The following is a 23744-nucleotide window of genomic DNA, read 5'->3' as shown; positions in this document are numbered from 1 at the left end:
ACTACCTCAATCCCAGAGGTGGACAAAATGTGTTCTGAATATTCAGTCCAACTTACAGGACCACATTTCCCAGTTATAAATTGTGTGCACAAATCTCACCTTGTATTATAATATTAGTATATAATATTGTTATTATTATATTAGTATTATAATATCAGTATCATAATAATCCTTTCATTCGATATAACGTCTCAAAGACGTGATAAGGGATCAATGCTGAGAGCACCCAACACTGCTCGGACTATGACTACCTACACCTCAGTCTTCTAAATTCAATCTTGCTGTAGTTCTGTATACTGGTATATGCATTGCTATATGGTAGAATGTGTACACAGCTATCCCGTATCATACACACTGACATCAAACTTTTTCAACATTTACAATGCGGATTAACAATTTTCAGAATATTTTAATCATCTCTGCAATAGAGAAAATACACAAGGTTAAATCAATAAAATATATACAAATCCAATGACAAAAGCTAAATGTTAGCCGTTAAACAACTTCTTAATTAACAATGACAACCACACTGTACAATCCAATTTTGAACCATGGGAACTTCATACAAAACAATGTTTATTTATAATTTTATGAGCCATATCAATATTTCCACTGCTCTGATAAATCAGAGATAGATTGTAAGCAATGTCCCGCCTTAGATCCACCTGATCTTCTTCGATTCCCTGCAAAAAGAAAATATTTCTTTAAAATCAGCATTAATTCAAACCTTTTGACTTTTTACAGAGAATCTATGTACAGAATTCAGAAGATGGAAGTATTCAAAATGTGCGTCTGACAAACAAAATCTCAAGTTCCTTGTGTTACCCTGTGATGTTGATCCAGCACACTGCACTGTGCGCAGAGTACCAGTTCATGTCTGTAATTCCCGTCAGCCTCCTCCACTACACCATCTAGCAGTCAGCTTAAACATAGCAACAGCTGGGACATGGGAGCATGATGTCTGCCATTTATCTACCCAGAAAACTGTGCGTGGCCTAAATGGAGCAGTAATAGCTATTTTACGATCAATCCTGTTCATTAACGTTTTGTGTGAGAAAAGACGGCAATGAAATTGGATATTTAGATTTCCAGCAAATTATGTACCTCCAATTTAACAGGTGGGAGTTCCAGTGCCTTTTCATAATAATGAATTGCAAAATGCACCAGCCCCAGTTGATGTAATGCACGCCCTATGTTATAGTAGACTTCTTGGCAAGGTCCCCGAAGTTCCAGATAGCGGGTGAGGAAAGAGAATCCCTAGAGAGAAAGAATATAGATGTAAATTAAAGCAACCTAAAAATTTAGATCACGATCACAGCTAAGCACGATCACGTACGTCCTCATCCACATACTTTCAAGCAGAATAGCAATCCAATCGCAATCAGAATAACTCGCTGATTCCTCCTCCAATGTGATGAGGCCATAGCTGCCCAGCTGCTTCTCGACCAAAATGAACAAACTTAGCTCAGACCAGGACTATAAACCAGCAATCTTCTAGTGTATAGTACTGCACTGAGCAATAACTTCATCCACCAAATTGTCACAATGCTTAGGTATGGAAACAGGATGTATCTTACTCTCTCCTTGACTCCCAGTATATTACTTACTGCTTTTTACTCTAATTGGGTGTTATGGGTGTATGCAGTCGAGAGCCAAGGCCTGTTTACATGCCAAGCCTTACAGATGCAGTGAATACACAAAGATCAAAGGCAACTGAACCCTGAGGTTTCATTCAATGGGAAATAAGATGCAAAAGTAAAGGACTCTATTGTCAGCTTCCAATCATTTCCAATCATTATCTTTAGGTTTTCCTTGAGACTAGACTTCGCACCATAAAACTAAAACTGAACGACCTTGACAAACCTGCACCAGAAGGGGATGCCTTTTTAAAACAAACTTCTGAGATGCCATGTGGATAAAAGTAAGGCCGACACAAAGACTGTGGAGAGGTTCATTCGGCTGAGCTCTGAAAGCCTGAACGTATTGACCTGAAATTTAAAATCAGAAGGGATGAGGTAATATTTATTATAGTTAAAAAAATATGCAATAGATGTCTAATCCTCCAAAGCGCTTTCACGAATAAAAGACATTCACGAATAGCAATACATTTCCTCACCTGCTCCGCTATCAAACAAATGTCCCAACAGAAAATGTACACCACTTCCACCTCACTACCAACAATGTTCAGTCATCCTTCATCATTTAGTGGCCAAATTATTACAATCACATGTGGTAATACTTTTTAATGCAATTATACAGTTCATAATACTTTGCCAAAATACGTCAACACACAATAAAAAAAATTAAACCAACCAAAGAACGACACTGAGCTAGTCTCGTTGAGAGGTTTGTAACCTGAACGAGCTCGAGTTTATAAACCATTTTCAGGACCCGAGGTCAGAGATCGCAAGCTCAGAATCAGTCCAGCTTCTGCATTAGTGTTTCACATGATACAGAATACGTTATAAAATAGGTTGGCACTGATTACCTAAGGCATGCTTGAAACTTCCAGCCACAAAGGCATTGTGGCCATTGAGAACACAGAGTGCGTGATTGTCTGGGTGTTTCAGCATTAGGCGCAGGCAGAAACGATGGTGTCTCAAATCCTGTGAGTGCATGGTGACCTGGTTGAAGATATTCCACAGCTGAGGTCTGTTCACGTTTTCCATCACCATGACCCTTGAAAGAAAAGAGAAAGGAAATCGATTACTCTGGGGCAAGACAAAAACGATAGGTGTTTTGGGCCTTTTTTTTGTCAAGGAAAATCCCTTCCTGCAAGCACAGCCTCATGCTGGGGTGCAGATCCACAGGCATTGATTTGTACTGTAGAAGCTTTCCTAAGCATATGGGACCCAATGCAGTGAGTGCTAAAAAAAAATGCAACAATAGAAGGGTGGTGGGGAGTGGGGGGGGGAGAGAAGACATCACAGCTGTCCCAATCCAGTCCTTAATTGAGGTCCAAACATGCCCAGTATACAGCAGGGGTCACTGGATAGTAATCAGGAGCAGGAAACCACACTGACCTTTTTTAACCTCGCTCCTATGTTCTCAGTAAACTGATGCCAATTGATGCACCCCCTACTGCTGAGATTAGCTCACTCAGCACAGACTCTATCTTAAATCTGCAGCCCTCTCTCTGCCTTTCCGTGGCTGTTTCACCCCTAGAAGTGGCTTTACCGATTCTAATTTTACCTTCTATGAATGAATAAATCAAACAGAATCAAGACGTACAAGATGCATACAACAACAAACTTGCGTTTATATAGCACCCTTTAAGTAGGATAACATCTCAAAGTGCGTCACGGGGTTTTATTGCTGTGTAGTGACTGTGCATTTGTAGGCAAACGTCATTAGTCACTGGACGGGGATCACAAATGGTTAGTGTGAAAAATGGCTTCAATGATTACAGATGTAGCTTCTTATTAAACCTTCAGATATTAGGTCACTCAATCCACAACTGTTTGTGGGACACTGCTGTGTGCAATTGGCTGCTGCATTTAGCCCACAAAATATAGTCAATTCACTTTACAGTATATTCTGTGAAGCACTTTGAGACGTCTCAAAGACGTGATATCAAATGCAAGGATATTATTATTAACTTTGGTCAAGTTTAGCTATATATCTGACAACCTCTCATTCTCCGTTAATCAATTCTACATGTGGCTAAACACCCCCGCACAAAAATAAATCAGGGTTTTTCTTATAAATTGGCAGACAAAATCTCACCTGTTGTACATTGAAACACATCACACCATTTGTATCCCTAAAACAAGTTAGAATGAAATGATAACCTGTTACCAGTATTCGAATGCTATCTAAACCTACAATTTAAAGAATTAATTAAGGTTTGCAAGGTTGAGCACAAAGAAACCAAGCCTCTCATATCATAGACTGAAAGAGCCCAATTGAAACCACTACTCTTTTATCTTGTAGAAAGCTGCACGAGTTGGCCCTCTGGTGGATATAGCAATCTCTTTCATTTAATTCATTTCTACAGGATTTCAGCCTCAGAAAGGCCACTGCATCAAGTAATAAGCAGCAACAAAGCTTAAACCAGGGACAGAGAAAGAATGGAGAGACACCGACTCCTGTACAATTCTAGAGCTGCATTAAGCCATACTCCCCGGTAAAATCCCATGGCAATACATTACTCATTTTATTGTACTACCCAGAGTGGAACATCTTGCAGTACCTTTATGTAGAGCTTTACATTTTGGAGATTAGCATTAATATTAAAATCAATTGGTAAGAATTTATCTCTGGGTGTGATCTTTTTCATAATGGAAAATGAGAATTGCTAAGTGGAAATAAATTACAAGTTCAAGAAAAAAACGAATTAAAGCCACATCTAAATAATAAGAGGAAAAAAAGGGAATGCATGTATAATTTGCATTAGAAAAAGATACAGAGGAGCAGCTTTGAAATAATAGCTCCAAATTCCTGTGGAGTCCTGTAGCTCAGTGCTTAGAGCAATTGCCTCACAAGCGAGAGACCTGGGTTCGATTCTTGGGCGGGGCAAAATGTTGGGCAAGTTTCCTTACTCCACACACCTCTGTTTACCTTGCAGTAAGTAGGAACCCGATTGTTAGTCGATTGGCAGATTGCTTTTCCGGGGGCAATAATTCCTTCAAAAAAATAACAATAATTTGGTCACTCAATCCACAACTGTTTGTGGGGACGCTGCTGTGCGCAATTGGCTGCCACATTTTGCCCATGCAAAATATACAGTCACTCCACTTTACAGTATATTCTACGAAGCGCTTTGAAACGTCTCAAAGACATGATAAGGCGTATATCAAATGCAAGGATTATTATTAAAACCAATTACAATGAGATGCCTAACTGAAAGGAGACCTCAAAGGTCTCAAGCGTAGGCCTCACAATGATGCTCAAACAGGCTGCCCCAGTTCACTGCAAAATATCCCAGTTACTTTACACATTGACGTGAATAATTTACATTTAAACCCACAGTTAAGAATGGGCTGAAATGAAGTACCTGATATAATTGTAAGCTTTCCTGAAGTTGCAATCAAGAATAGCAGCAGACAGCCCAAAGTATTCCAATTCTTTTCGCTTCTGCTTATCATCATAAAAGGAGTAATATTCCAAGGAAGAATCAACCAGGAGTTCTGCTTCCATGAAGCGTTCAAGATCACACATGGTATATATGGCTTTCAGCAACAAGTTCCACCAGTCATCCCTATTTAGTACACTTGTTTTTCCTGTTTTAAAAAATAATACAGAAATATTAAATAATTAATACTGGCTTTATAATTGATGGTGTGAAGAAATAAGAAGAAAACGGATTCTTCACATTAAATTAATGTAATAAAGGGATTTCAAATGTGATTGATATTGGCCGACCGGATTCAAGTGGCTAATTGTGACTTCTGCTTTGTTGCAAGATCAGTTGCGAGATTTGCAAAAAGGCACATCACAAATCCTAAACTGGCAAAGTCTAAAAGGCTGGAGCAGAGTCACCAGGAAATGCAGTTCAGTGACAGTTGCAGCTGAACAGCTCAATGACCATTGAACCTTTCAGTGTTGTATCTAAATTGCAGGCAGCAAATCACATTGTGTGATTCTGTACACTAAGATAATAAGCTGAGTTCTGGCACTTGAAGACTTTTCCCTACAATATGAGCTCACATACAGTACTAACATTTGCTTTCTCTGCCAACATGGTTGACATTATCAGCTTGGAACAATAAAATACAATTTGCAGAGAATAGACATAATATGCTGAGGTAGCATAAAGGGTACGGTTACAATGGAAAGATTATCTTAGCATCACTGGTCCAGCAACATGTTGATGTTCATTACAGAAACTCAGTGACAAGCAGCACTGTTCAGTGGGAAGAAGTGGTTTTAAGTCACTGCCTCTGAAAGCCCCACATCAATTGCAAACCTTCTTCTTACCTTTAACATCTAAATATGCAGCTTCCTGGTCATCAATGTCATTATCTTTGTCTCTCAAGTCCTTTACAAGGTACAAGTGCTTCTCCTCACCTTTTATTCTCGAAACCAACGATACTTCAGCTCTACTCATTGCTACCTGAAATCAAACTATTTTTAGGCACAATTTCCTTTGGAAATCAACATAATTCAATCTTTAATATGATGTTATCATATAATAGTCTTCCAGGCCATGCAGGCTTTATTTTTGTACATCACAGTCTCTTGTACACAAGGCACAATGGCAGTATTTTATAGGATATGATTTGAACAACAAAGTGGTTGTGTGTATTATTGTGAATTTTAATATTGTTTTGTACCAAGCCAAGATCTGCAGGCATAGCATGGGTTTCATCTGCAGGTGTGCTCAGAATTACCAAATTTACTTAAACCAAGACATGGCTAAAATCAAACAAAGTAAATGACAAGCTCCTTCCTCTCTTTGATCTTCTCTTTGACCGTGCCTTCAGCTCCCCTCTCGACTCTCTTCCCCCTCCTCGCTCCCTCCCTTCCCTCCCCTCACCCTGACCATTTCCCCCTCCTTGCTCCCTCCCTTCCCTCACCCTGACCATTTCCCCCCTCCTCGCTCCCTCCCTTCCCTCCCCTCACCCTGACCATTTCCCCCCTGCTCGGGTCATGACCCAACTGTGCAGCGCCTTGGGACGTCCTCCTGACGTGAAAGGCGCTTTATAAATGGAATCTTGTTGTTGTTGTTGTTGTTGATCGTAAACCAAATGAAGCAGTTTAACTCCAGCTGTAGGCAAAGGAGCAGAACAAACCCAAGCACAAAGGCTGTGCAAATAGGTAAACAATTCCAGTCAGTGATAATACAGTATCCACACTGCAAACCTTATATTATCAGATAATAAAGAACAGAATTTCTTCTTTGCAAGGAATTCAGCGGTTTTCTACACTAAAGTCCCAGCTCACAAATTTACTTATAACAGTTTGATATACATATATTACATACTCAAACACATATACACATTTTGCTCATTTCCTAGTAAAGCTTCATATAACATGGACTTTCAAACATGTCGACAATTGCACTCAAGCTGACTATTACAGACTCATGGCTCAGACCTACTGCTAACCTGAATGGATCCAGTATACATATGACCCTTGCAACAGATGATAGTTGGGGATATGCTTTGCACTGACATTGAACCTTGAATTGTGTTTGCTTTCTGATTGACAGTGAGTTTACCCTGTGAAAGAAGAACTTAATAACTTACCTTTAGAAGCATTGTGAGCATTGCAAGTAAAGCATCCACGTAATCATGCAGTTTTCTTTGAGAATACAATAGAGTAGAACGATGTAGCAGCAGCTTCAGCTCCTGCAAAGGACCACAGATTTTTACCACCTGACAAATTGATGCATTTATGTGAAAAGAGAACAAAAAACATGGACAACCCAATTTCTCCACCAAAACTATTGGCCCCAAATGGTTTATTTGTAACTCTCTATAATATTTTGGTTTGTTATTTGTTGCAAAATAAGTTACTACAATACTCTCCCTTATTCTTATCTTCTTGTCATATCTTGTTTCTTTCTCCCAAGTCCTTTCTTCTCCCCACTTCCTTACACAGTGAATTCCAAACCACATTCCACTTCATTCACCAGTCCTTTTAAAAACGACTTAACTCATCCACTGTGGCGGCTTTTATTGTCATAGATTTCATAACTTGACCCAGTTAGTCACTTAACTGATTGTACTGGGCTCCAGTTTGTTTTTAATAAAAACAATTCAGCTCCTTTCCCTGCAATTTCCAAAAATCCTTCTTTTAGTTTCCTTTAAGTTAACGAGAAGCAAATATGTTTAACACTAAAATCACACAGGAAACTACAAGGCAGGCAGATTGTCATGAAGGACAGAAGGAATGCCCGTTCTTCACTTTGAAAATCCATTTAAAGTAATTACATACAAGTGATAACTATTTGTACTGAAAACTTGTTTATGTGTGAGTATAGTGCTGTGCTCAAAACTGTTACCGCATTGGCATTAAACAATCATTTATTTAATCTGCTGGTATGCCAGACATGCTCATACCCAAGACGTTGTCATGAATAGATTTAATGACATTATAAAACAAAAGCCTTTGAGTTGCATGTAAAGAAATGGCACAGCCTTGACATTTCCAGGAGTGAATTTGATGCCCTATAGCCACCAGCATGTGTCACAAGTTTCTGATCTCCTTACCTGCTGTGCTGCACTCGCATCATGTGCTAGTGTCTCAGGATCATGCATAGATTCCAGTGCCTCAAGAGCTTTCTCTGGGCGTCCCAGTTGCTGTTGAAGGGTCGAGAGGGAGATGCGAGCATCTAGATGCAAAGGTGCCATTTCAACAACTTTAACATAGCTCTCTGCTGCCAGTTCCATGTGTCCCAGAGCCTTCAGACACTCTAAAGTTACAAGATGAAAGTTACAGTTAAATACCAATGACTTATTCCTTCTCTCAGAATTGCTTCTCACTCTCTTTACCTTCTCCCATTATAAAACACCAGAACATGCTGCACTAATCCTGTACCTTCCCCCCAAAAAGTAGAAGGACATAAATAAAGCAAAGAGGATATGCAAGTGTAAGTATAAGGTTAAGTGTACCATCTAACCATTCAGAAGCATTACGCTGGAAGCAGTCACTACATGCACTAATTGGGAGAGATGCAGACATGCCACAAATTACAAGAAGATATGAGCTGCACATGATGTCTGCTTCACTTTGAAATGGAATTGCACCAAGTTCTGGGAAAATTGTGGTGATGTACCACCCACTTTTCTTCCCCATGTAAGTTTTTCTTACGTTTTGAGCAGATTAATCCAAACATATGGAATTAGATCCGACAGATCTCTATGCCGCATTGCTGAGAAGATTTACGCTGAATTTCTGCTCCGAGTTCCAGTTACCTGCATGTCGAAGCCACACGACTGCCAGGTTGTACCGCTCTGAACACACCAGGGCACTCAAGAGGGGCAATGCCGAGTTATACTCCCCGATATCCAGGAAGGCCTCAGCCACGTCCAAGTAAAGATCTCCCATTTCTTCAGGGTTCTGTTCCATTAAATTGGTCATCAAAAACTATCGATAAAAGAGAATGTACTTGGTTTAACTGCCTGCGTCAAAGTATTAAGGAGCTGTTACAAAATAGTTACAGATGAGGGTGGTGAGTTTGTGGAACTCAATGCATGAAGTGGTGGTTGAATCAGATAGCATAGTATTCAAGAGGAATCTAGACCTTCACATGAGGGCGAGGTGAACAAAAGTATGGGAGGGAGTAAAGAATGGGTGTGGATTATAAAGACTGGCATGGACTGATTGGGTCGAGTGGCCTGTTTCGGTGCTGCACATTCTTTTCAAATCATTTTAGATTGCAGTGTAGATAAATGAAATCGTTTTTTGGGAAAGTGCGTTTTTAAGTAAATAGTATCTTGAATTAAAATCAAACCTGTGGGCTGTTCAAGCTTATTCACATAACATATCTGTCACTGCACTGTGCATCAAACGTAAGACCAAGAGTTCATCAAAAACTCCAGGGAACCAAGCCATTTGGAAAGAAGCTCAATGTTTAAGATTAAAATGTAGTTTGGGCAAACCAACCTGCAATCAACCATGCTTGAGACACTGCTGCACAATATGAACTAAATGCATCAGAATGGTTTGGGTTAAATGTAAATTCATTACTCTTTTCTGTAAAGACTATGGTATAAATCCTGTAATACTTAACAGTAACATTTAAACTAAATTTACTTAATGATAATACATAGACATAAATTTGAGGGTGGGGAGATTTTTATATCTACGCAAAACGCCCACAAGACTACAGTATATACTGTATACTTGATGCTTTGGGGCATCCTCCCGACGTGAAAAGTGCTATACCAAATGTAAGGGTTATTATTATTAAATCACTAACGTCAAAAAGCAAAAGGAGTGATCTCTGCTCAATCTGGGTTGTTATCCAGTTCTTAGTGGACATAAGAATGGGAATAACAGTGATTTAAAACAAGAACTGCAAAATAAAAATGTACAACTTCAAAATAAACTTATGTTCATCATTTGCAGAGCTCTGCTTTACACCACTAACTGAAGTAGAGCTATCTTCGTAAACTGAACAGGCACAGAATCTGCTCCACCATTTTGTTGGACCCTGGCATATCGTTTAATTCCATTTCTCTGCCTGTTCTTCATGTAATTTAATCCTTTTATTTCCCAAGTATCAATCTCATGTTGAGATACCTTCAATCAAATTTGATCTACAGCCTTCTGGGGTAGTATATTCCACATTCTCATAACCCTTTGTTTGAAGAAATGTTTTCTGATCTCACTTCTAACCGGTTTCGCTTTAGCTTGAACACTATGACCCATTGATTTGCATCCCGTCTATCTTGTCAAATGCCTTCAGCATTTTCAATGTGTGGAGAAGATCACCCCCTTAACCTCCTCGGCTCTTGGGAATATAAACCAAAGTTCACCCAGCCTCTTAATCATCACAACCAAATCCCTTCATCTCAGGGATGAATCTGGTGAATTGTTATTGGATGACCTTCAAGGCCAGTATGTTCTTCCAAAGGTTTAATGTTCACACAACGAAACACAATACTCCTAGTGTGATCTGACCAGCACTCTATGCAACTGTTGCAGCAGTTCTTTGCTTCTATATGCTGGACCCCTTGTTGTAAAGCCCAGCATTCCAATAACCTATTTGATTGCTACATTCTGCTTACCATACAGAGCTAATTATATCTCGCAGAGTGAGCCTAGACTTAGTTATAAAGGGAAGTAAACAGCGAGCTGAGTTGAAACATACATCAAGTGGCTGAAGGATGTGAAGATGGATCAGGCACACCATCAACTTGACTCTGATATCAATGGGAACCCCCTCTGGGATCTGACAGTTGTACACAGCTCCTGCAATCAGATTAACACACACACACAGCAATTTCATTTTCACTCAGCATTGTAAAGTACTCAAATGAACTCCAGCAGCATGTCATCCTCGGCTTTCATCTCAGTCCCCCCATGCTTTTTAATGATTATCTCCTCCCATCTCTAGCTTCCCCAGAAGTATGCACCATTTCCAAACCTCTCTCTCCATATATGTTGCTCATTTTGCCCCACTCTCATGTAAAGCACACTGGAACGTAGAATGAATTATAACAAGTTTTATTGCTCTCAAATTTAGACTTATGGAGGGTTTACTGCATTATTTCTAATAGTTAGTGGACAAGAATCAAGCCTTTTGCAAGCACTTACTGAGATTGTTATGTCAGTGTATAGCTTCCATTTTTTTAGCTCGGTAAAGTTAAAACGGTATCTGGATTATTCGCATTTTATTCATTAAAAGAATCGCAGAACAACTTTGTGCCAATTAAACAAAGGTAAACTAATTACCATAAGTAGATACAAGATATTGATTTAACAATGCAATAATGAGTCCATGCACAAAAGATTTATTCTGATGGTGTAAAGTACAATGGGAATATTTAAGGGAAGTGATATAGTTTGAGGATCAGTTTTAAACAATTTACCTGTTGTAGTTTCCTCAGAAGATTCTTGCTTTGGGGAAACTTTTCCAACTACAACTTCACTAAACTTTGTTATAACCTAAAACACAAAAAAGCAACAGAATGCACATTATAAGACAAATACATTATAAGAAAAACACAATAACCAATAATAATACTTCATTTGATATAGCACCTTATCACATTGTTGAGCCGTCTCAAAGTGCTTCACAGAATATCATGTAAAGTGAATTGTCTGTGTATTTTGTAGGTGAATATCCCTTGCGTACATTATGCAGTATGGAGAAGGCTGCAAGATGTTCGAGGGTTAAGAAGGTGTTTAAACTGCTTGAGTTTCTTTCTTGCGGTTTAAGGAATAATCAGTCAGCACCCACTTTTGCAAATCGATCTTCAGGTATTCAAATATTACAGGGAGGTGACCTAAAATTCAGCACACACAGAGAACAGTACTGTAATTCAATCTTGTTCCTTATTCCCACCTTGCCTTACCTCTAATGTTTTATCGTACTGTTTGTTTGACAGATACAGCTCAGCTGCCATGTTCACATCCTCAGCAGAAACCAGGTTCTGATGTTTGCCGAGAGCCTCTTCCATCACACCAATTGCTGACATAATATCATTGGTTTCGTAATAGCTCCTGCAGAAAGTACATTGATTACGATTCAGAATTATTTAGAAACCAATATCTTAACTCCTAATAGGCATGAAATTGCACAGTCTTAGCCTTTAAGACCATTTTGTCTTCAAATTTAAGATCATGCAGGACTGTGGAGAAAATTTTAATTCAGGCTTAATTTGGAAACTGGCTCATTTTAGGAATTGCTGCAAACTGGCTTCCGAATCAAATCAGAATTTTAAAACATTTCACAACGGCGATCTTAAATTTGAAGACAAAAAACTGGGTGAAATTTAAAGAAAATAATCTGTTTCTCTAATAAGTAAACTAAAACATTTCTGTTCTTATTTTCCAAATAGAATTGATACAATTTAAGGAATTACTCAGATCTATACTCTTATTGGTACCTTTTATTCCTTCCTAAAGTTGTTGACAAAAACAGTCTGGAAATAGACATTGTCTGTACCATTTCCTCACTAAATAGGAAAGCTAAATAGGAAACCCTGACCACTGTCCCAGTCATGATTCTAGTGCAGAGGAGATACTCTACACAGGAGAGTTATTGACAAGTGGTTTGTTGGGATAAATGTAAGAGCAAAGAGAAACTCACCAGTAAGTGTACAATAATCATGTCACCGTTTGGGATTATAAAGCAAATCAGAATAATCCTCCTCCTATAACCTGTTAGGCATGTTTATATGATAGGTTTAAAAATAAACTAAGAAATAGTTTTAGGATGTTTATTTGAGTAAGATGAAATTTGGTCATATTTTTTCACCTTTGTCTAATATTCCACATTTATAGGATTTTAGATTTTAGACATAGCTGATCTAAATTCTTCTACAACTCTCTTTACAGCAATGTGGCAATCATAACAATGACACTGACGCAGCTTTTGTTAATTATCTTTTTAACCATTTTTAATGATTTTCAAATCCGCCGATCTCCCAAAGTGAAGAGCAAAGGCAATCAACAGTATGGTAACTATTTCAGGTTTATGTTACTTACTTTGCCATGTCTCTTGCCAGCTGCATGAAGTGCTCCCCATCAGTAGGTGGCAGAAGGTTAAGGATGCGCCTGTATCCATCCATAGCTAGCTTGTGTTCACTCAACTGTTCATAGAGGCTGCAACGCTCCCACAGGTAACGTACATTTGTGGAGTCATACTTTATGGCTACATATTAAAAATGAAATTAAAATCATCCTGGCGTAGAAGTTTCAGAAAAACACTTTCCAAACAACCTTTCATTTTCACACAATTGTTGAAGTAAAAGGCACGTAAAAATAATAATCCTGGCATTTGATGTAGCGCCTTATCACGTCTTCGAGATGTCTCAAAGCGCTTCACAGATTATACTGTAAAGTGAAATGCCTCTATATTTTCATGGGCGAAAAGCGGCAGCCAATTGCGCACAGCATTGTCCCACAAACAGTCGCGGATTGAGTGACCAATATTATTCTATTTTTAGAGAATTATTACCCTTGGAATGTGATCCAAAACGCAAATGGAAATTATTAAGTGCCAACATATTTTGATCCGCACAGTCTATTTGTCTTGCATGTACTTTTATCAGGAATTTCACAACTTGATACAATCCAGTTAGAGAAATAAATCCTGCTGTTGTATTTCAAATACAAATTCCAAATTCCACATTTTATTTAACGGTCAATTTTTCTTGGGGAAGTTTCCCCTTCTTTCACAATGTAAAACGTATCCCAGAGGGCTGAGTAAAGAGCTTCAGCTTTTGTACCATTTCATTTCCGTAAGGAAATGACAACTTACAGCATTAAAAAGATGCCATCCAACACATGGCAATTATTCTGTTCCAGGAATCCAGGCCAAGCAATGATCTTCTTTGCATTTAATAAAAGCAAATACTTCAGCAGAGGCTTGAGACTGGGAGATTGAATGTGATTGATATTGACCTTGGAGCTTAAGACTAATCTTTTGATTGAAATTAGACGTCAGAAAAATGATTGAAGGGTCTGCCTGAAGGATTCAGCAGCTTAAGTGCATTGTCGACCAAACAAAAGTGATTTCTCAAACACTGGAGAAGATGTCAATATCTGGAATCATTTGATTAATAACCCTCAATACTGAAGTAGAAACACACTGATTAAACCAATCCAGCTCCCCTCACTATCGAGGATTCTTTAATAGTCAAGAATTATCACTGCTAACCCATCACTGGAATTTTGAAAATTGTATATAAATCTCTATTTTTCTAAACCTCCCATTAACAGCATTTTACAAGCAGTGAGTGGCCCATCACCTACCTTGAAGTTCTTCCTAATATTTCTTCCCTGGATCCACTCTCTGCTACCCTATAGGAGGTCCCCAAGCCAACACTTTCAGGTCTGATTTAACCTACTGCTCTCAGTCATAATCTACTTGCCCTGCTGTGACGTGTGTTTTATAAAGTAAACTGAAATGCTTATAGACGGTTTACAGCAGTAGCAGCAGCCTCTAGCTTCCATTCAATGAGACAAGAAAAAAATGTATCCCACCTTTTGAATAGCAGAAAATCGCCTGTTTGATATTATCCTGTTCAAGGGACATTTCTGCCAATTTCACCCATTCTTCTGGATCGCTGGGATTCAGATGAGCTGCAATAAGTCCAAATTGCAGCGATTTCTCCATGTCTCCTTGATCCTCATAGATCATAGCAAGAGTCGAAAAGGGCTCATAGGCAAGTGGAGCTAGGAGAATAAAAGAAGATTTTATATTTACACCACAAATGAGAATATTTTATCAATAGAAATTATGAGCAGCTCTTTCACTATTAACACTGCCTTTACGCCAATGCAATGAGCCTGATATCAGTTAATTCTTGATAACACAAAATATTCGCAATATTAAAGATAGCAGACTTAAACAATAAGTATTGTTAAATAATTGTTGCTGGTGTACCTGTGAAAAGATAAAATGAATGAATGAAAGAATGAATGAAAGAATGAAGCAAAATAAAAAAACGATACGTGAGTCACAGAAAGCCTTTCAAATAACTTGACAGCTCAATTCCAATTATCATCCTGTTTTTGCAGTTGTCTCAATGAAAGATATCAATTTTATTCGTAAAATATGTTCAATCTTCATATGTTAATCACAGACAAGTCCTCCGTTACCTTGCTTGGCGATTTAAATTGCACCTTAGACACTGGGAGGACGCCTCAAACAGTTTCTCAGGATTTTACAGTAAAGGGTAGTGATTGTATATTTTGTAGGCGAATGCAGCAGTCAATTTCGTGCCCAGTAGTGTCCCACAAACAGTCAATGAAGTGAATGACTACCAACACCACCAAGATTATATTTGTATAGTACAGCATTTCAGACCCGAGCTGGGGTTGGAGGGGTGAGGGGGGTGACCGATGGCATGGTTGAAGAGGAGGGTCTTAGGCGGGACTTGGAGGATAAGGAGGGGGCGAGGCGGAGTGACTGGGGGGCGGAATTCCAGAGGTTGGGGGCAGAATGGCTGAAGGGTCTCCTGCCAATGGTAGGGCAGGTGGGTCGGGGGACGTGGAGCAGACCGGAGCCGGCTGAGTGGAGGGAACGGGCGGGTTGGTAGGGGGTTAGGGGGTCGCAGAGGTAGGGTGGGGCGAGGCCATGGAGGGCTTTGTATGTGAGGACCAGGATCTTGAACTGGATCCTCTGAAGGATAGGGAGCCAGTGGAGTCGGGCGAGAGTGGGGGAGATGGAGTCATGGAGTTTAGTGCGGGAGAGGACACGGGCTGCAGAGTTTTGGATTATCTGCAGTCTGTGGAGAGAGGAGTTGGGAAGACTGACAAGCAGGGCATTTGCATAGTCGAGCCTGGAGGTGATGAAGGCATGAACAAGAATTTCAGCGGCCTGAGGGGTGAGGTAGTGGCGGAGTCGGGTGATGTTACGGAGGTGAGGGAAGACAGCGCGGGTCATGGCTTGAATGACCAATTTTTATTTGGAGATTATTGATCACAACACTGTGTGAAAATCCCTTCTCTTTTAAAATAATGCAATAATCCAGCAGAACAGGCAGATAACCACCAGAGAACTGGACTGAAGTATTAGCCACAATCTTCTGATTCAATGGTGATAGCGATACCTAGCCAGGCTGATACCTAGTTTTCCATAGACATCATCACATGTGCTCCTGTACCTTGCCGGATGATTTCCATACACATCATCACAGCTTCTTCACGATCTCCTCGGGCAAATCTGATATTAGCTTCTCCCATGAGACCCCTTAAAGCTTTGGGGAGCTTGCTCCGAGGTCGCCTCTCCTAAAAATGAGGAGGTTGAAGGCAACAGAAGGTGAAAAGGTACAACTGATCCAGAAAGCATTAAATAGCACACAGGCAATCATTGCACCATTTCACAGCAAGAAAGGTTACATTAAATATTGAATCATTGATGGTCAGAACTAAAACAATATGATGACAATAAAGTACAAGAAATAGTTCACCCGATAACCTTTGAGAAAAGACACCAAAAGGTGCTACAACTATTTGCAGAACTAAGTCATGTTGGCCAGAATATTGCATGTGTGATTCCTGTTCTGTACTGAGATAGCCCGACAGCACCACAATAACTTTAGCGCTCCTGGGCTGGAAAGGGGGAAAATAAAACGACAAGGTGCGGTTGCGACACCTAATCACTATGCAGTGGCCATCCCGAGATGCCAAGTGCAAGTGCAGATGTCAGGTGAGAATAGGATTGGGCTTGGTTGTGATTCCGCACTGTTTTCAGACAGGCTGACCATAGCTTTGGTCTATGCTTACACATGAAGAATAGCCACTTGGATGATAATAATAATAATTATTGCATTTGATGTCCTAGGAAACACATAGAAGTCTGATGCCTGAGAACTGACAACTTCTACACAGTTCAACTCGTTGAAGCATTACAATACAAATTTACATTAATATAGAGCCTTTCACATAACATATAGTAATTGTAATTGAGATAAACTGTAAGCCGGAATGTCACAGTGCTTTCAACAGCGGAAAACAGGGGAAGAAAACTAACAAATATCAAAATAAACCTTGAAAATAAATGCAGATTGACAGAGATGAAGTGCCACATCAAAGAGAGCACATATTTTAGGAGGCAGAGGATCCAATTTGAGTGTGACATTTCCTATAAAAAATTCTCCCACTAGTCTTCCCCATGTCTGGAAACACCATCTGATTCCACTCACCTTCTGCATTTTCTTATGCTCTCGATGCAACTCCATTTCCAAAGCAAAGACATCTCCAGCAGAGGGCTGTTCACTCTGCTCTTCCTCGTCATCACTTACGTGATCACCAATCATCGAGGCAAAGGCTCGATGGACGCTCTTGCTCACGCCATCAGTGGTTTCCTCTGCAGAACAAACAATTGATAATATTGGTATAAACACAGAAGTCGCTGGGAACACGCAGCAGGTCAGGCAGCATCCATGGAGAGCGGAAAATAAGTTAATGTTTCAGGTCAATGACCTTTCGTTTTGCCTACAAAATAAACAGTCACTAAACATTGCAGTATAAGCTGCAAAGCTCTTTGAGACATCGTTCCAACACGAAACAACAACAACAAGATTACATTTGCATAGCGCCTTTCACGTCGGGAGGATGTCCCAAGGCAAAATATCAAATGTAAGGATTATTTTTTATTATTATTATATTGGACAGGGTTCGCAGCACAAGATTTGAATAAAATCAGGTAGAATGTAATTCATCATCCAGTACAGAGATAGAGCGCCTACAATTACTTGTCTTTTATTGAAAGTGATGAAACTTTTTTCGAAATTAATGATAATATACCCGAGTCATCTGCCTGCTGCCTGACAGAGCTCGTTGTGGCTTTAGAAGGTCCATCCTGATCTCCCTCATCCTCAGTCGCTGCATCACCTTGGATTTCCTGATAATGTGAAAGCACAACATTTATTCACACTCAAACCATCGACTCAAGAATATTGATAGAAACTTACAAAAGGGAAACTGGAATAAGTTTATTTAAGCAAGCAACTTATTGGAAAAAGCTTGTGGAAACACTCATTCAAAGTGAAATGTTACCACCAGCTATTAAGACTCGGTTAATAACATCATTTAAAATGGAATTAGATAGACAGGATGAGATTAGATGGCTCCAGTGAGGGAGCTTCTGCATTATTAATAATAATATATTACAGGCACAAGAGGAAAATTGAATCGTTCTGCGCTGAACTTTTTAAAAAAAATTAAAAAGCATCACAGAGCTGTGGGTCTTTCCCTCTTCCACTGTCACGCTCACTCTCCCCCCGTCACCCTAACCCTATCGTGGCTCCTCTTCCCTCTCCCTCTCCTCTCCCCTGTCCCTCTCCTCCTGACCCCCTCCCCCTCTCACTTTGCCCCACCCCCCTCTCTCTCTGATCCCTTCCCCCTGACCCCCCCTCTAACTCTGACCCCCTCTCACTCTGACCCCCTCTCACTCTGACCCCCCCCTCTTCCTCTGACCCCCACTCACTCTGACCCCCTCCCCCTCTGAACCCCCCTCTCACTCTGACCCCCTCTCACTCTGACCCCCTCTCACTCTGACCCCCTCTCACTCTGACCCCCTCCCTCTCTGACCTCCTCATTCTGCCCCTTCCCCTTCTGAGCCTCTCCCTCTGACCCCCTCCCTCTGACCCCCCGTCCCCCCCACGAGGTGATCGCATGGATTAACTCTCTCACCCGCCCCCCGCGGGTTTTCCTCTCCTCCCGGAGCCGCTCAAACTCCTCAAAGGTGATATTTCCCTCCAGGTAGTCGATCAGTTCGGGGCTGAAGCCGGACATGGCGGCGCCGCCCGGAGCCGCCGGACACGGACAGGACGCGGACACGGACGCGGCGGACACTCAGCGGAGACCATCGGGTCCGACCCCGAGAGGTTCCGGCGGAGGTTCCGCTGCCGGGGGTTTCGGTTCCGGGGGACAACCTGGTGGGGGCGCGCGTGCGCATGCGCGCGCGTGTGTGTGTGTGTGTGTGTGTGTGTGTGAGAGAGGTCTTCGCTCGTGTTACATGTTAAAGGTACCCGATTGAGGGGCTTTTTTTTTGTCGGCCAAAAAAAATTTTTTTCTGAAGCTATGGCACGTCCTAAAAGGGGGGGGGGGGGGAGAGTGGGGGGGGTGGGGGGGTCCGTGGGATTGCCTGTGTCTGAGCCTCCAGCCTTTGGGCCCCTCCCTCTGCGATTCCCCTCTGTGTCGCCGCTTCACACCCGAGAGGAATGTGAATGATATTCCTAATAATTCACAATAATAACAGCAGTAATCTGCGCATTCCATCCATACAGCGCCTCTCATCGCGTCTTCCCGACGCCTCGGAAGCGCCTTCACGGAATAGGCTGCAAAGTGAAACTGACCGTCTGCTTCGCCGGCGAAACGCGGGAGGACGGCGCCGGCGACAACCACCAGTTTTTTTTTATTTATTTATTTTTTTGGGGGGGAGGTGGAGGGGGCGGTTTCGTGAGGGATTATGATCGGGGCGCCCTGCGCGGAGTAAAGGAAACTTGCCCATGGTTTCGCCCCGCCCCGTGGGGGGGTGGTGGGGGAGGGGGGGAATCGAACCCGGGTCTCTCGCTCCCGAGCGCTCCCGACCACTGAGCTGCGGGACTCCGCAATGAACCCCCCAATAATAATAATAATAATAATAATAATAATCCTTGCATTTGGATACAGCGCTTTTCACGTCCTGAAGCGCTTCACAGAATGTACTGTGAAGTGAATTGACTGCATGTTTGTGGGCGAAACGCGGCGGCCAACCCGTCAGTTCACAGCTATTTAAAAGCATCTCGGAGTTTAGCGCTCGCCGGGCATCGAGAAGTCAGTCCCCTGTGTGTGTGTGTGTGTGTGAGTCAATTGCTCTGATTGTTTTATTCATTCTTTTATGGGAAGGGGGAAAATCCCCCAAAGGCAGCCAAGATTTTGTCCTGGTTTGTGCGTTCACTTCCAACCACAATCGCCACCACCACCACCACCACCACAACAACAAGAAAATTACATTTGTGCAGAGCTTTTCACGTTATTTATATACACATATATATATATATCATATAAAATCTTACTAGCGGAAAGGAAGCTGTTCTCACACAGTAATGCTGGAGCGAATAATGGCAAACGCAAGGAGTTACAGAACCAGGTGAGTCAACTCCCAGGACCCTGGCAAACCTCCCAAGCCGGCGCTGAGCTATTTCAGTCCAGGCTGAAGCTGTTTAGCAATGGGTTGTCATGGTGTGTTCTTCCCGTCATTGTCTGGGAAAGATGGAAAAGCCTCAACGGCCAGACACACAAACACCAGAGATTCAAACATGATTAACTTTCCATCTGTGGTCGGTACATGTCCAAGGTCACATCACTGATGTATTACAATACTATATATATATATATGTGTATATATATGTTTATGCCCATGTAACGTCTTTCAGGACGAGAGGGGCATTTTCACAGCGAGTCAAGGTTTTTCCATGTTTCTCACTTTGAGGCACTGGGGCCAAAAATAAACACAAAAAGAGAAAAAACGAGGACCAACTTAAAATATGACTTTATTTATATGACTATATGACTTGGTTAACACTGGATGGGAAATGCAATGATCTACAGCTCAGGGACAAAACAGTAACCTGGACCGCAGTGCTTAAAACCACATTAAAGCAATTTTTTTGGGGGGGGAAATGTTAAATTATGCATCATGTGTGGTAACTTGAATCAAAACAGACCAAACAACCTAAATTGCAACAAAAGCACAAGTATTTCAACTAAAAAAAAGGAAGAGTCGAAGTCGTGTTGCGAGGCAAGAAGAATTTCCCTCCCACCCTGCAGCGATATAATAACAAATATTACCATCGAGGGAATTTAAAGGACAGCGAGGCTTTTGAACGAAAATCTGGAGAGCAACGTGCAAAGAAAGGAAAAAAATTACAAGCGAGACAGCGAGCAAGTGGTGGACGTAAGGAGAAGGGGCTTTATTTTTTAGATGTGTAGGATTTCCTGCTGCTCAGGAGAGACCAGAGACGGGGGCGTTTGACAGACGTTAGTATAACCATTATGTTCGACCCTCCAGGAAAGCTGCAAAGGAATCCTCCTGTGCTTTATAGTCAGAGAAGGCAGAAGCCAGGTGATCCCGCTGTAGAGGAGCTGCCGCTGCTGAGTCCCTGTTGTCAGTCCTGAAAGATTTGGAGAACTTCCCCACGTCGATGCCTCTCCCCGATAAGTAAGCCTGCAATGTTCGGAAAAACTACAGGGGAAACCAGAACAAAGCTGCGGTTTAAATCCTCCAAAACCATCTCTCTACCTTCTGCATGCAATATATATATATATATATATGGATATATTTTTTTTTGCCTCCGTCTGATCACCTCTCACTCTGAGACGTGTGCAGTTTCCAGGAATGATAATTTAGCTGTCTACATTCATCTTGATGTTTTTATTTATGTCTCCCGCAAAGAGGTAACAATCAATCCTCATTGACATGCAACAATAACAATACTATTATGCAGTATAAATACGCATATATATATATGTGTACATATATATATAATGATGCGTTAAATAGTTATTTATTGATCTTATTGCAATCCTGCTGCTACAGTGGGTCTCATGCAAAACCAGCCTCAGCAATAACAGGACCATCAGTTATACCATGATTTACCATCTACAGGTAAGGCAGAACATTAGAATGACAGCACAGATACTCAACCTCTGTTCGTTCTGACACTGCACATTACTGTAATAACTGACTAGGAATCATAACAAGCCTCTGAGCCATGGTGAGAGCAAGCCTCACACAAAAGTGGTTGCTGTGTTATCCAGGTAATTTAGAGCAGGATCCAATGTATTACTTGGTCCCTCTCTGTCTCTCTCTCTCTCTCTGATGTATCCCTGCTCCCCTCTGAAATACTAAGCTTGCAAATCTTTTTTAAAAAAACACACTTTATGGTTCTCGAGGCTCAGGAGCTGAACTTTTTGTGTGACTGACACGATCAGCGTTCTAATGTTTAAAGAGTTAACGTTTAATATGTGCGAGTGAATCAAACAAAAGCTGCAGGCATTTCTTTTCTCTCCTTAACAGATACAAGAAGCCCCCAAAATACAGTCAATGCAGTCAAACAAAAAGGATGCTGTGAAGAGTAGTTTGGCGGCTATGTTAGAGACACTGAACTGTTTCTGACATATCCCCAAGCGCATCTCCCTGCTAGGTTATCCAACAGAAAGAAAAGTGCTGCAATCCTTAAAAAGATGATTTTCCGAATCGAAGCCAATATCATAACATTTACCACAACAGCATTGGAAACCACGGTGGAGACCTGACTGAGTATTGTGCACCTCAATATAACTGCTGAAATCACAGGGGGACGTAAGAGTTTCAGGATTAACGCAGAGCTGAGCACAGCTTCTCTTACCAGTTCCCTGTTTCTGGGGTTTTCCAAAGATTTCCAACTACTGTCTTTAGACTTGACTGGAATTGTGTGGACCAGGACCAGGAGAGAGAGGGTGAGATATAGAGCCAGAACCTGCGCTTTCAGCATGATGGAACCTTGGGCTAGACTGGAAAAGAAAATCAGAAGCTTTGGTTATAAAATTACAAACTTCAGATAGAAGGAGCGAGCAGAAATCAGGCAGAGCTCCCTACTTACAGACTATTTGTTTTGAATCCAATAGGGATTTGAATTCCAGGTGATCAATGCTACGAAGCTTTACAAGTGCCTCTGGCTGGATCGAAGCCTCGTCTTTTATAGCTGCAATGTTTTTTTTTGTGTGGGGGAGTGTTGCTGACGTTAGCAAGAGAGTGTGCAAGAGTAATGATATCCCATCATGTAATGAAGATTCTCAGGGAAGAATCTACACCCTAATTTCACAGGCTGTCGAAGGAGATTGCAATCCAGGAACAGAATAAATATGAGATGAACATTAATATCCAATCATAATACTTACTTCTAATTTCCATTTATTATAATAATATATTTTACAGTATATTCTGTGCTTTGAGATGTCTCGACGACATGATAAGGCGCTATATTAAATGCAATGATTATTATTATTAATCATTATTATTAATAATCCTTAGATTTGATGTAGCATCTTCACGGTGGGAGGTTGTCTCAAAGTGCTTCACAGGATATCCTATGATGTGTAGTAATCGTTGTGTTTTCTGGGCGAACAGGGCAGCTAGTTTGCAAATAGCAATATCCCACAAACAGCTCTGAAATACAGGAGAATGCTTAAGTGCCTGTTAGTGTCATTAATGTTGTGCATTGCCATAAAGTTTCTTGTCAGAAATTTGGACACACATGTGCTACCAAAAAGAATACTGAGCAAAAGGAGCATCAATTCATTATTTTTAAATGAATCTGCAGCGGTAACTGTGGCAGGAGCATGTCTGAATAAAATACTTACAATAATAATCCTTGCAATTGATAGAGCGCCTTATCACATCTGAGATATCTCAAAGCGTTTCACAGAATATACTCTAAAGTGAATTGACTATATTTTGTGGGTGAAACAGGGAAGCTAATTGCGCACAGCAGTGTCATACAAACAGTCGTGGATTGAGTGACCAAATTATTATTGTTTATTTATTTATTTTTGAAGGGATTATTACCCTCAGAAAAGCGATCTACCAATCAGCTAACAACTGGGTTCCTATTTACTGCTGAGTAAACAGAGTAAGGAAACTTGCTCAA

At 40.9% G+C, this 23744-nt stretch overlaps 2 protein-coding genes across 2 annotated transcripts; both read right to left on the bottom strand.

The window, feature by feature from the left end:
- Positions 1–389: 389 nt before the first annotated feature.
- gtf3c3 (general transcription factor IIIC, polypeptide 3) lies at positions 390–18937 on the bottom strand. The gene is made up of 18 exons (XM_042336435.1): positions 18763–18937; positions 17875–17971; positions 17271–17434; positions 16230–16353; positions 14605–14796; positions 13105–13270; positions 11970–12117; positions 11484–11559; positions 10763–10863; positions 8862–9033; positions 8157–8359; positions 7191–7292; positions 5920–6055; positions 4997–5222; positions 2489–2679; positions 1864–1988; positions 1105–1257; positions 390–683 (listed from the first exon to the last, which is right to left on the bottom strand). The coding sequence occupies exons 1-18, from the start codon at positions 18862–18864 to the stop codon at positions 561–563; spliced, it is 2601 nt and encodes an 866-aa protein (XP_042192369.1). The 5' UTR covers positions 18865–18937; the 3' UTR covers positions 390–560.
- A 2108-nt stretch (positions 18938–21045) lies between these two features.
- On the bottom strand, positions 21046–22538 carry LOC103176552 (uncharacterized protein C2orf66; the record flags this gene model as incomplete). Its single annotated transcript, XM_007890182.2, has 2 exons — positions 21046–21298; positions 22464–22538. Coding segments are annotated over 2 exons (267 nt in total), but the record flags the coding sequence as incomplete, so codon positions are not given.
- Between the last annotated feature and the right edge of the window lie 1206 nt (positions 22539–23744).

Source organism: Callorhinchus milii, unplaced genomic scaffold (assembly GCF_018977255.1).
Source record: "Callorhinchus milii isolate IMCB2004 unplaced genomic scaffold, IMCB_Cmil_1.0 Scaffold6, whole genome shotgun sequence".
NCBI classification, from domain to species: Eukaryota; Metazoa; Chordata; class Chondrichthyes; order Chimaeriformes; family Callorhinchidae; genus Callorhinchus; species Callorhinchus milii.
This window is presented reverse-complemented; position numbering and strand designations above follow the sequence as displayed.

What these genes read in the sequence shown, in the direction of transcription:
- gtf3c3 (XM_042336435.1), bottom strand. Translation starts at nt 18,864, where the DNA reads ATGTCCGGCTTCAGCCCCGAACTGATCGACTACCTGGAGGGAAATATC. An exon ending in GCAGCAGGCAGATGACTCGG is followed by an intron (nt 17,435 to 17,874) that starts GTATATTATCAT and finishes TTTGTTCTGCAG; the next exon opens with AGGAAACCACTGATGGCGTG. An exon ending in AAAGCTTACAATTATATCAG is followed by an intron (nt 2,680 to 4,996) that starts GTACTTCATTTC and finishes TTTTCTTTCAAG; the next exon opens with GGTCATGGTGATGGAAAACG.